The sequence below is a fragment of the Haliotis rubra genome, unplaced genomic scaffold (genome assembly GCF_003918875.1).
Source record: "Haliotis rubra isolate DU_JTF1 unplaced genomic scaffold, ASM391887v1 Scf1236, whole genome shotgun sequence".
Lineage (NCBI taxonomy): Eukaryota > Metazoa > Mollusca > Gastropoda > Lepetellida > Haliotidae > Haliotis > Haliotis rubra.
The window spans coordinates 66,820-80,700 of NW_025765155.1; the positions used below are offsets into that span (position 1 = coordinate 66,820).

At 44.6% G+C, this 13,881-nt stretch overlaps 1 protein-coding gene across 2 annotated transcripts; it reads right to left on the reverse strand.

Moving 5' to 3' along the window:
- Positions 1-1,276: 1,276 nt before the first annotated feature.
- On the reverse strand, positions 1,277-12,690 carry LOC124266171. 2 transcript variants are annotated; one of them, XM_046700974.1, is made up of 4 exons: positions 12,488-12,690; positions 3,882-4,060; positions 3,253-3,354; positions 1,277-1,439 (listed from the first exon to the last, which is right to left on the reverse strand). In XM_046700974.1, exons 1-4 carry the CDS (start codon positions 12,528-12,530, stop codon positions 1,389-1,391), a joined length of 375 nt encoding a protein of 124 aa, XP_046556930.1. In that variant the 5' UTR covers positions 12,531-12,690; the 3' UTR covers positions 1,277-1,388. The 2 variants fall into 2 exon arrangements, with proteins under 2 accessions (XP_046556930.1, XP_046556929.1); XM_046700973.1 differs by lacking the exon at positions 12,488-12,690 and adding an exon at positions 11,922-12,044.
- Between the last annotated feature and the right edge of the window lie 1,191 nt (positions 12,691-13,881).

Below are 13,881 nucleotides of genomic sequence, written 5' to 3' on the forward strand. Positions count from 1 at the left end.
TAAATACAATGACGCAAACAATATTTACGGAGTAAAAACAATTATTTGGCTTTATTTTAAGTGATAATAATGTTCTTTACAAGAAAACAATATTTGGTTCTTACATAAGAATCGTTTAATGTTTCTACACTCATTTTATGTGTCATTATTTAATGGTTATGGTTAAGGATGTAACGTACGTGACCACCAACTGTTCCTCAACTTGAGATTAAATAAATATAGGTCATTATTAGAATAATGCATGAAGTTGTTTTTATACAATATGTCATAAAATGTGTCAAGTTCGACAAAAAAATGGGATCAATAAGGACAAACTTGTACATGACAGAAATGTACGTTACCGTAATGTACGTTACCATCAGATACCAAACTGCCAACAACGGGGCGCTGAACGTGCAACAGCTTGCCAATGGTTTGAAACACGTGGAGTGACGTAAGCATATTGCGTACGTCATTAGAACGTACGACAGCCGACCATATCTTACGACTTAAAAGATTATCAACAAATTTTGGTAAGTGCTTTGGGTGTCTTTTGTCAGGATAATATGAGGGTGACTAAATATCTCAAAAGTTACTTTATCTACACATTGTTTCCTCATCTGTAGCCCATACTTTCTGAAAAAAATGTCAATTTGGTGAATCTTATGCAAAATACGTCGTATTGGGGTTACTGAATAAGTGTAATGTACGTTACAATTGGTAACGTACATTTCACTGAATTGTCAAATGAAATTTCAGTGATACTTGTATGATATCTTGCGAAGTAAATGTTGTCTTTTGAAGGACATGTTGACAACTCTATTCATTCATACTTATACCATTCTTGTTTGCATTAAGATCCATGGAAACCTCCATATTTGTTTATAGTATCATGACACATTTCCTGACAGTGTGCTGAACTAACATATTGTCAAGCTGATGTTATTATATCAGTGTGCACATAGATTTACTCTGTCTACTACTTAAGCTATTTAACCTGTATTTATGTTAATCTGTTACTAAGAAACACATGGAAAACATCTGGTAACGTACATTTCTTCGAGAAGAAGAAATATATGTTTCAGTGGCCCAAATGCGAAGATGTAATCTGGGTGTCGCGATCAGATATTTTGCGTAAAGTAGATGATCTAGTTCCTACTGGCAAGTCTCAGAGAATGTTGAGCGAGTGAGTGAGTTAAGATTTAAGGTCACATCAGCATTTTGTGATATATGCTTAGATATATACATATATTAAAATAGAGCATATCGATGCACATAAAAGGAAATTGTCAAAACCTAATATCAATTTTTTTATTATTTTCAAAACCTAAAGTCAAGCATATGTCATATGATACAATTTCAAACATGGCGACCGGCAAGGGTTTCATGGGGGTGTGGTTCCGCTGACATCACACACGTTTAAACTTCTCAACCATGCTGACGCCATTGCACTCAGATGTCTGAAAACAAATATTTGAGTATTTAAATAATACAATAGTCGATACAATGAGGGGTGGTGGGGTAGTCTAGTGGTTAAAGCGTTCACTCGTCACGCCGAAGACCAGGGTTCGATTCCCCACATTGGTACAATGTGTGAAGCCCATTTCTGGTGTCCCCCGCCTTGATATTGCTGGAATATTGGTAAAAGCGGCGTAAAACTAAACTCACTCACTCTCTATTTTTCCGTTTTCCCCAACCATATCAAGGCCGGCTGTTACTCAGGCACCTAATGGTGCGACCTTACACTACTCGACTTTCTCGACCTGAAGGTCGAGTTGGGGGTCGGGCTGGTCGACTTTCAGAACGAGTTAGGTTGAGTCAGATCGAATCAGGTCTACCAAGATTCTGAAATGGTTTTGACATGCCAAAATGTTTCTCCGACTTCCTCCTCGACCTTCGGTCCGAGATGGGGTCGAGACCAGGTGGAGAATTGGTCGAGTTTAGGTCGACATTCGGACGAGTTGGTCGAGCTGAAGGGCGAGCTGGCCTGACATGCCGATCTGTGTTCGTCTTAGAGTCGATCTGTACTCGGTTTCGACTCGACTTTGAGTCGACCAACTCGAAATGGATTCGACTTTGGACTCAACCTGGAGTCGACCGACTCGACCTGAAGTCAACGTATCTCGACCTCAACTGGACCTAATCGAGTCCGCGCCGACCGCATAAATGGTCGCCATCTTCCCAATTGCTTAATAAAAGCCAAACGGCAGCCAGTGGTAGCACATCATCTCCACACCAACCTGCTGCCACCCAGAGGTCCACCCTGAGCACACCACCCTCTCCAACACGCCGCAAAGCAGCGGACAGGCTGGTATCTTCCCCAGCTTTGACTCCAGTGCTGCAGCAGGTATATCTCTGTACCTGCCAAGCGGTCTCTTGAACCCTACATACACCTCAGAGGATCAGTCACATGTTCAGGACTCTCAGCAAGGACAGTGAAACTGAGAAGTAGAACTTGATACTCATATACATGTACTTACAAGGTCCTTACGAGGTCGTTTTGAGGTCGTTGTGAGGTCGAGATACCCCCCCAGGTCGAGTGAGTGAGTGAGTGAGTTTAGTTTTACGCCGCACTCAGCAATATTCCAGCTATATGGCGGCGGTCTGTAAATAATCGAGTCTGGACCAGACAATCCAGTGATCAACAGCATGAGCATCGATCTGCGCAATTGGGAACCGATGACATTTGTCAACCAAGTCAGCGAAACTGACCACCCGATCCCGTTAGTCGCCTCTTACGACAAGATAGTCGCCTTGTTATGGCAAGCACATGGGTTGCTGAAGACCTATTCTACCCCGGATCTTCACGGGTCCCCCAGGTCGAGACAGGTCGAGTAGTTTGCGAGGTCGAGTGGGTCGATTTCCCAAGGTCTCCACTGGGACCGCACCATAAGTATCTTTCCTTAAAGGACCCCAGATCTGAACCCCCATAGAGTTTTTTGTATGGGATTATATAGTGAGTGAGTGAGTGAGTGAGTGAGTGAGTATGATTTTACGCCAGCAATATCACGGCGGGACACCAGAAATGGGATTCACACATTGTACCCATGTTGGGAATCGATCCTGGGATTTCGGTGTGACGAGCCAACGCCGTAACCACTAGGCTACCCCACCCTCCCGCGGTGTATTTGACAGGGCGATCTGACATGCATCATATCAACGAGTGATCATCACAACAGATGATCCCACTGCCTCAGGATTATATAACTGTGACCGGGCTAGTGTTGTTTTTAAGTAACAAGTAACCTGTTACCAAGTTACCAAGTAACTGACCAGCGTCATTGAATCTCCATCCACAGTTCTGACCGAGGTCCACATTCCAGTAACAGAGGCGTGTTCCTCACGGCAAGCACTTCCGTCCCATCTGAAGGTGCTCTGTAACAAAGTACTCCGTTCAGCAACTCATGGGAATTCTTAAATCAAGCACAAAAATTGATGAAGTTTGTGAGATTGGGTTTCCCATTATTCTACCCGTTTTGAGCATCGTGGTTCAGGAAAGAGTTCAATTCCTACTTTTATTCAAACGGAAGGATTATGACGTAATAAATACTTTTGATCACCTAAAAGATTAAAAAGATTAAAAGAAACGCTGACCAAGACCAAACGTTCGCGACCTCTAAATAGTTGTTCAGCAATATGGGTGAGTGAGTATGGTTTTACGCCGCTTCTAGCAATATTCCAGCAATATCAGGGCGGGGGACATAAGAAATGGTCTTCACATATTGTACCTATGTGGGGATTCAAATGCGGGTCTTCAGCGTGTCGAAGCTTTCACTATTAGGCCATCCCACCGCCATCATTCAGCAATATGGCTTCCGTACCGGCAATAGTCCAAAGATTCGTAACCTTCTGCACCAGGATCCTGCAGTAACGCAGATGGCTCCCAGCAGGTATATACGTACCTTCATGTTGGTGCCATCAAGTCCCACGTACTCGAATTCCACCCCCGGTGTCCACGAGAAGTTCATGGGCTGGTCGAACCCCTGCATTTCTACCGTGACATTCACGTTGTCGCCGTCCTTCTTGTACTCCACCACATATACCAGATTTCTCTGCAGTTTACGTTTTTCTTCAGAACGTCCTGGAAAAACCCGTAGAGTGTTACAACCTACAGTGATGCAGCCCGGACAAGCGCTACATGCCCAATGACCCAGACAAGTACTGCATGCCCAATAACAAGGACAAGTACTGCATGCCCAATGACCAGGACAAGCGCTACATGCCTAATGACCCGCACAAGTACTGCATGCCCAATGACCAGGACAAGCGCTACATGCCCAATGACCCAGGACAAGTACTGCATGTCCAATGATCCAGACAAGTACTGCATGTCCAATGACCAAGACAAGTACTGCATGCCCAATGACCCACACAAGTACTGCATGCCCAATGACCAGGACAAGCGCTACATGCCCAATGACCCAGGATAAGTACTGCATGTCCAATGACCCAGACAAGTACTACATGGCCAATGACCAAGACAAGTGCTGCATGTCCAATGACCCAGACAAGTACTGCATGCCCAATGACCCACACAAGTACTGCATGCCAATGACCATGACCAGGACAAGCGCTACATGCCCAATGACCCAGGATAAGTACTGCATGTCCAATGACCCAGACAAGTACTACATGGCCAATGACCAGGACAAGCGCTACATGCCCAATGACCCAGACAAGTACTGCATGCCCAATGACCAAGACAAGCGCTACATGCCCAATGACCCAGACAAGTACTGCATGTCCAATGACCAAGACAAGCGCTACATGTCCACTGACCAAGACAAGTACTACATGCCCAATGACCAGGACAAGTACTGCATGCCCAATGACCCGCACAAGTACTGCATGCCCAATGACCAGGACAAGTACTACATGCCCAATGACCAGGACAAGCACTGCATGTCCAATGACCAGGACAAGTACTACATGCCCAATGACCCAGACAAGTACGGCATGTCCAATGACCCAGAGCGGTACTGCATGCCCAATGACCAGAACAAGCGCTACATGCCCAATGACCCAGACAAGTACTGCATGTCCAATGGCCCAGACAAGTACTGCATGCCCAATGACCCACACACGCACAACATACCTGATGACCAGGAGAAGTTCTACATGACCAATGACCCAAACAAGTGCTACATGCCCAGTGACCAAAACAAGTGCTACATGCCCAATGACCCGTAGAAGTTGTACATGCGAAATGACCCTGACAAGTGCTACATGCCCAATGGCCTGGACAAGCACTACATGCCTATGACCAGGACAAGCGCTACATACCCAATGGCCTGGACAAGCACTTCATGCCTATGACCAGGACAAGCGCTACATACCCAATGGCCTGGACAAGGACTACATGCCTATGACCAGGACAAGCGCTACATACCCAGTGACCAGTGCAAGTACTCCATGCTCAATGACCAGGACAAGTACTGCATGTCCAATGACCAGGATAAATCCTACATGCCCAATGACCCAGACAAATACTGCATGCCAATGACCCACACACGCGCTACATACCCAATGACCTGTAGAAGTTCTACATGCGAAATGACCAAGACAAGTGCTACATGCCCAATGGCATGGACAAGTACTACATGCCAAATGACCCAGACAAGCTCTACATGACCAATGACCCAAACAAGTTCTACATGCCCAAGACCTGGACAAGTGATACATGCCCAATGGTCCGGACAAGTTCTACATGCTACATTACTCATACAAGTATTACATACCCAATGACCTGGACAAGTTTTACATGCCCAATGGTCCGGACAAGTTTCTACATGCTCCATTACTCATACAAGTGTTACATACCCAATGACCTGGACAAGTTTTACATGCCCAATGACCCAGACAGCTACTTCATGCCCAATGACCAGGACAAGCACTACATGCCCAATGACCCACACAAGTACTGCATGCCCAATGACCAGGACAAGCGCTACAAGCCTAATGACCCAGACAAGTACTGCATGCCAATTGACCAGGACAAGTACTGCATGCCCAATGACCAGGACAAGCGCTACATGCCCAATGACCCAGGACAAGTACCGCATGCCCAATGACCCAGACAAGTACTACATGGCCAATGACCAAGACAAGTGCTGCATGTCCAATGACCAGGACAAGCGCTACATGCCAAATGACCCAGACAAGTACTGCATGCCCAATGACCAAGACAAGCGCTACATGTCAACCGATCCAGACAAGTACTACATGCCCAATGACCAGGACAAGTACTGCATCCCCAATGGCCCACACACGCACATCATACCTAATGACCAGGAGAAGTTCTACATGACCAATGACCCAAACAAGTGCTACATGCCCAGTGACCCAAACAAGTGCTACATGCCCAATGACCCGTAAAAGTTGTACAAGCGAAATGACCCTGACAAGTGCTACATGCCCAATGGCCTGGACAAGCACTACATGTCAATGACCGGGACAAGCGCTACATACCCAATGGCCTGGACAAGCACTACATGCCTATGACCAGGACAAGCGCTACATACCCAATGGCCTGGACAAGGACTACATGCCTATGACCAGGACAAGCGCTACATACCCAGTGACCAGTGTAAGTACTGCATGTCCAATGACCAGGACAAGTGCTACATGCCCAATGACCCAGACAAGTACTGCATGTCCAGTGACCCAGACAACTACTACATGGCCAATGACCAAGACAAGTGCTGCATGTCCAATGACCAGGACAAGTACTGCATGCCCAATGACCCAGAAAAGTACTGCATGTCCAATGACCAGGACAAGCGCTACATGTCCAATGACCAAGAAAAGTACTGCATGTCCAATGACCAGGACAAGCACTACATGCCCAATGACCCACACAAGTACTGCATGCCCAATGACCAGGACAAGCGCTACATACCTAATGACCCAGACAAGTACTGCATGCCTAATGACCAGGACAAGTACTGCATGCCCAATGACCCAGACAAGTACTACATGGCCCAATGACCAAGACAAGTGCTGCATGTCCAATGACCAGGACAAGCGCTACATGCCAAATGACCCAGACAAGTACTGCATGCCCAATGACCAAGACAAGCGCTACATGTCAACGGACCCAGACAAGTACTACATGGCCAATGACCAAGACAAGTGCTGCATGTCCAATGACCAGGACAAGCGCTACATGCCAAATGACCCAGACAAGTACTGCATGCCCAATGACCAGGACAAGTACTGCATGCCCAATGACCCAGAAAAGTACTGCATGTCCAATGACCAGGACAAGCGCTACATGTCCAATGACCAAGAAAAGTACTGCATGTCCAATGACCAGGACAAGCACTACATGCCCAATGACCCACACAAGTACTGCATGCCCAATGACCAGGACAAGCGCTACATACCTAATGACCCAGACAAGTACTGCATGCCTAATGACCAGGACAAGTACTGCATGCCCAATGACCCAGACAAGTACTACATGGCCAATGACCAAGACAAGTGCTGCATGTCCAATGACCAGGACAAGCGCTACATGCCAAATGACCCAGACAAGTACTGCATGCCCAATGACCAAGACAAGCTACATGTCAACGGACTCAGACAAGTACTACATGGCCAATGACCAAGACAAGTGCTGCATGTCCAATGACCAGGACAAGCGCTACATGCCAAATGACCCAGACAAGAACTGCATGCCCAATGACCAGGACAAGTACTGCATGCCCAATGACCCAGAAAACTACTGCATGTCCAATGACCAGGACAAGCGTTACATGTCCAATGACCAAGAAAAGTACTGCATGTCCAATGACCAGGACAAGCACTACATGCCCAATGACCCACACAAGTACTGCATGCCCAATGACCAGGACAAGCGCTACATACCTAATGACCCAGACAAGTACTACATGGCCAATGACCAAGACAAGTGCTGCATGTCCAATGACCAGGACAAGCGCTACATGCCAAATGACCCAGACAAGTACTACATGCCCAATGACCAGGACAAGTACTGCATGCCCAATGGCCCACACACGCACAACATACCTGATGACCAGGAGAAGTTCTACATGACCAATGACCCAAACAAGTGCTACATGCCCAGTGACCCAAACAAGTGCTACATGCCCAATGACCCGTAGAAGTTGTACATGCGAAATGACCCTGACAAGTGCTACATGCCCAATGGCCTGGACAAGCACTACATGTCTATGACCAGGACAAGCGATACATACCCAATGGCCTGGACAAGCACTTCATGCCTATGACCAGGACAAGCGCTACATACCCAATGGCCTGGACAAGGACTACATGCCTATGACCAGGACAAGCGCTACATACCCAGTGACCAGTGCAAGTACTGCATGCTCAATGACCAGGACAAGTACTGCATGTCCAATGACCAGGATAAATCCTACATGCCCAATGACCCAGACAAATACTGCATGCCAATGACCCACACACGCGTTACATACCCAATGACCCGTAGAAGTTCTACATGCGAAATGACCAAGACAAGTGCTACATGCCCAATGGCATGGACAAGTACTACATGCCAAATGACCCAGACAAGCTCTACATGACCAATGACCCAGACAAGTTCTACATGCCCAAGACCTGGACAAGTGATACATGCCCAATAGTCCGGGCGAATTCTACATGCCCAATGGTCCGGACAAGTTCTAAGTTCTACAATGCATACCCAATGACCTGGAAGTTTTACATCATACAAGTGTTCCATGCCCAATGACCTGGACAAGTTTTACATGCCCAATGGTCCAGACAAGTTCTACATGCTCCATTACTCATACAAGTGTTACATACCCAATGACCTGGACAAGTTTTACATGCCCAAAGGTCCGGACAAGTTCTACATGCTCCATTACTCATACAAGTGTTACATACCCAATGACCTGGACAAGTTTTACATGCCCAATGGTCCGGACAAGTTCTACATGCTCCATTACTCATACAAGTGTTACATATGCCCAATGACCTGGACAAGTTTTACATGTCCAATGGTCCGTTTTACATGACAAGTTCTACATGCTCCATTACTCATACAAGTGTTACATGCCCAATGACCTGGACAAGTGCTACATGCCCAATGGTCCGAACGAATTCTACATGCCCAATGGTCCGGACAAGTTCTACATGCTCCATTACTCATACAAGTGTTACATACCCAATGACCTGGACAAGTTTTACATGCCCAATGGTCCGGACAAGTTCTACATGCTCCATTACTCATACAAGTGTTACATACCCAATGACCTGGACAAGTTTTACATGCCCAATGGTCCGGACAAGTTCTACATGCTCCATTACTCATACAAGTGTTACATACCCAATGACCTGGACAAAGCTCCATTTTACATGCCCAATGGTCTGGACAAGTTCTACAATGACAAGTTCTACATGCTCCATTACTCATACAAGTGTTACATACCCAATGACCTGGACAAGTTTTACATGCCCAATGGTCCGGACAAGTTCTACATGCTCCATTACTCATACAAGTGTTACATACCCAATGACCTGGACAAGTTTTACATGCCCAATGGTCCGGACAAGTTCTACATGCCCAATGGTCCGGACAAGTTCTACATGCTCCATTACTCATACAAGTGTTACATACCCAATGACCTGGACAAGTTTTATATGCCCAATGGTCCGGACACGTTCTACATGCTCCATTACCCATACAAGTGTTACATACCCAATGACCTTGACAAGTTTTACATGCCCAATGGTCCGGACAAGTTCTACATGCTCCATTACTCATACAAGTGTTACATACCCAATGACCAGGACAAGTTTTACATGCCCAATGGTCCGGACACGTTCTACATGCCTTATTACCATCACGGTTGTTACATACCCAAAAACCTGGACAATTGTTACATGCCCAATGACCTGGACAACTGCTACATGCCAAATAACTCTGAGGAGTTCTACATGTCTAATTACCCATACAAGTGTTGCATAGCCAATGACCTGGACAAGCGCTACATGCCCAATGACCCGGACATGTGCTACATGCCCAATGACCAGGACAAGCTCTACATGCCCAATGGCCCAGACGAGTTCTACATGCCCAATGACCTGGACAAGTGCTACATGCCCAATGGTCCGGACGAATTCTACATGCCCAATGGTCCGGACAGGTTCCACATGCCCAATCACCCATACAAACGCTACATGCCCAATAACTCTGAGGAGTTCTACATGCCTATTTACCCATACAAGCTTTACATAGCCAATTACCCGGACAAGCGCTACATGCCCAATAACCCGGACATGTGCTACATGCCCAATGACCCGGACAAGTGCTACATGCCCATTGACCCGGACAGGTGCTACATACCCATTGACCTGGACAAGTGTTACATAGCCAATAACTCGGTGGAGTTCTACATGCCAACTCATTCGGACAAGTTCTACATTCCCAGTAACGCGAACACTTGATGCATACCCAATGATCCAGACAGGTTCTACTTGCCAATGACCCGGACAAGTATTACATGCCAAATGACTCAGACGAGTAGTATATGCCCAATGACTCAGATAAGTAGTACATGTCCAATGATCTAGACCAGTGGTACATGCCCAAAGACCCACAGAAGAGATACGGCATTTTTCTGCTTCACGACGTCGGTCCTTCTAACGCGCGAAGCTATCCCGCTAGACTAACGCTTAGTCTCTGAATACATATAATTTGATAGTAACAAACAAGCCCATTTAAATTGAGGTGAGGTGAGTGAAATTGGGTTTAACGTCGTGCTTGAGAATATTTCGCTCATATGACAACGTGCATGCGTGTGTATGTGCTTGTACTAGCCCAGACTTAAGCTGGTTTTATAGTGCTAGCCCACTGAGATACCATGCCGCAGTGAAGCATGAATTACTGTCACTTTGTCACAAGTTCTTCCATCTGACTTGTTCTGTCACTGGAACATTTTCAGGGGAAAGATCTCGCTTGAGAGGCACTTTCGGGTTTGTTGGGGTTTTTTCACATTCACAGCCTTCTCAGTTACATCGCCTCTCCGTGGTTACAGCCTTGTGATGTACCATGCCATGCTGAGACGTTATGAAGTCTTAGTAAAATGTGAATTAAGGTTTGAGTGAGTGGGGAGTCTCAATAAAATTAAATTCGGCCTGTCAACCACATGCTTACATACTAAATAATTACAAACGAAAACACAACCAGTCATACTTGACTAACTGGATCGGGTGGTCAAACGTTGATTTTGTTGAGGCATGTCATGGTATTCCCACTATAAATCGATGCTCACAATGTCAATCATCAGATTGTATTCCTCGGTATTTTATATTTAAAGGCACACCACACCTCTCTAACAATACATAACAATGCATCTCTCTCAATAATAATCAGCAATCAGAGGAGCTACCATATAATTTATTCCATAAAAATTACGTATTTAAATTACAGTATGAAATTACAAAGTTCGAATGAATTAATTCAACGTTGCATTATTTCAAGTGAACCCCTTAGTGTTATGTCCGTTGGGGCGCTCTTTAGGAATATCCTATAACGCATTGATTGAAGTCAGTGCGACAAACGCCGACAACACCGCTTGCGACTGTTTTCGATGTATGGAGCAATCGTTTGCATTCCACACGGCAAGTGTGAAGCTGTTCGCCTCGAAGTTTCAATTATCGATTTAGGCAAGTCGTAAGGGATGATACATATGACCCCAATATATAAATATAGGCAAGCATATTGTCGAAAATGTGTGACATTGTGCCTTCAAGTTAAACAAGAACAAAACATGTACCAGGTCATTTGTTCAAGCAGGATGTTTAAAGTGGCATAGTGTCAGCACTGAGGACAATAATTGTAAACCATTCAACAGAAATTCAAGGTTTCACTAATGCGCGTGCGTGGCATGATTGTTATATTAAGATCAAACACAATCATCAAGTAAAAAACGAACCTATGGCGTCACTGAATTCCTCGAAGCCTGTGGTTCCTGCAAGGAGTATTTCCCATTTTCCTTCATACGCGGCTGCAGCGTCGCTTAGCGCGTCCATGTCTGAGACCGACAGAGCGGGGCTGTACACAGTGACTGATAGTCTGTCTCACAGTCCCTGAACCACATTATTTTCCCTACAGCCTAGCCTTCCCTGTAGTGCTAAAGCCCTAAACGAAGCAAGTCTAGATTTCCCCAGAATCTCTGGTCTCCCTAGGGCTCCTTTTCAATTTAAATGGGCTTGTTTGTTACTATCAAAATTATATATATTCAGAGACTAAGCCTTAGTCTAAGTGACTGACTACCCACCAGTGCAGGAGATACCGCGAGTTGTCACGGTGTTGCGGGCTGGGTCTAGAAAAACGTAAACCAGTCAATGACGGTCAGGCTTTGTATAATATAGTTTGCCCGGGTTGAGAGGAACTGGATTTGTTTGGTGATCGACACTCGAGATACCTCGACCGTATAAGGGCCCTGAAGTCTCGCGAGGAGCTACTTCCGCTACTGTGACAGCTGTGTTGCTGTCTTACTTGTGAACACATAAACCTCAACCCGTTTTGGGGAGTTAAACATTCTTCTTTATTCGCAGTGAGTGTTACATGGCGCTCCTCACAATTCACAACAAAACTGGAGTTTCCTCCCTTTTCATCATAAAAAACGGACAAGTAACATACTTAACCGAGCAAAACCCGTGTATTCTAGTAAGAAATACACATGACGGGTTGACATATCCGTCACATCACCAGATTTCCGGTGATTCGAAATTCGAAAACATATGAGTACCTTTCTTTAGCTATAATAATTTTGACAACCAGTGCAGTTCTATCGCTAAACGTGTTTCTTTTCAGTATCGCGGACAGTGTTTGTCACAAAACATATTTCGGGAATCAATGACATGGTTAACGTAAAATGCATTTGAGTAATCTGTATTTATATTGAATTGATAAAACTATTAATTAATATACTGCTATTCATAAAACAGCCGTGTGTTACCAACTTTATCAAGTTGATGTTCTATTCATATTTGGCCACATTGACTGTCATTTCCCTTTTCAATTAAAGTATGTAATTCCAAATTAGAATATATTTGTTTGTTTAATTTGTTATTTATTTTCTAAATACATTTCTTATGCTGCAGCAATATTTTGTAACTATTCCAAAATAAAAACTTACATATTCAATATATTTATATTTGTTAGGAACTATTTGAGATTAAATAGTTTCTAACAAATATCAATATTGATATGTAAAAAAGAGTTTTTTAATTTGGAATAGTTACAAAATATTCAATAGAGACAATTGGCTTTATGCAATGTAAAATGCATGTGTATAAATACTTGAGGTACTAATATAAATACTTTGTAAACTAGTTGGTAGGCTTATTAATTTTATTCTCTTCCAAGTCCAAGGGATGACTGTATGCAAGTTCAGGTGACAGAATGACTCAAAGATACAAGAAATTGTTTGTTGTTTTGCAAATGTGAAAGAAAATGCATTATAAATTTTACTTTGGAAAAATGACAGGGATCTGCATGTGTCAAATTGTTTCTTTGCCATGCTGTAAATATACTGATAATGATATATTGAATACAGGGATTGGGATGGAGCAAATACAAGCAAAATGAGGCAAAATTAACCAAAGCGCGACAATGCGACAACGCGACATATTTTGACCTTGAAAATTGTCGCTATGTCGCATTGTCGCCCTTTGGAGGAATAGAAAAGTATTATTCAAAATGCGACATGCGACCTCGCGACAGTGCGACAAATGGGCGAAATGTCGCGTTGTCGCATTGTCGCGCTTTGGTTAATTTTGCCTCATTTTGCTTGTATTTGAGAGGGCTACAACGCGACAATGTCCCTTCTCGGATTCCATACGTCTCCGACAAAACGAAATTTTCTCGGGGAATACTCATACGAAAAT

Bases quoted from the DNA above. Each gene is read 5' to 3' on its own strand.
- LOC124266171 (XM_046700973.1), bottom strand. From the start codon at position 12,018: ATGGACGCGCTAAGCGACGCTGCAGCCGCGTATGAAGGAAAATGGGAA. The intron at 3,355-3,881 runs GTACGTATATAC...ACTTTGTTACAG, and splicing joins TTGATGGCACCAACATGAAG to AGCACCTTCAGATGGGACGG. The intron at 1,440-3,252 runs GTCAGTTACTTG...ATTTGTTTTCAG, and splicing joins ATGGAGATTCAATGACGCTG to ACATCTGAGTGCAATGGCGT.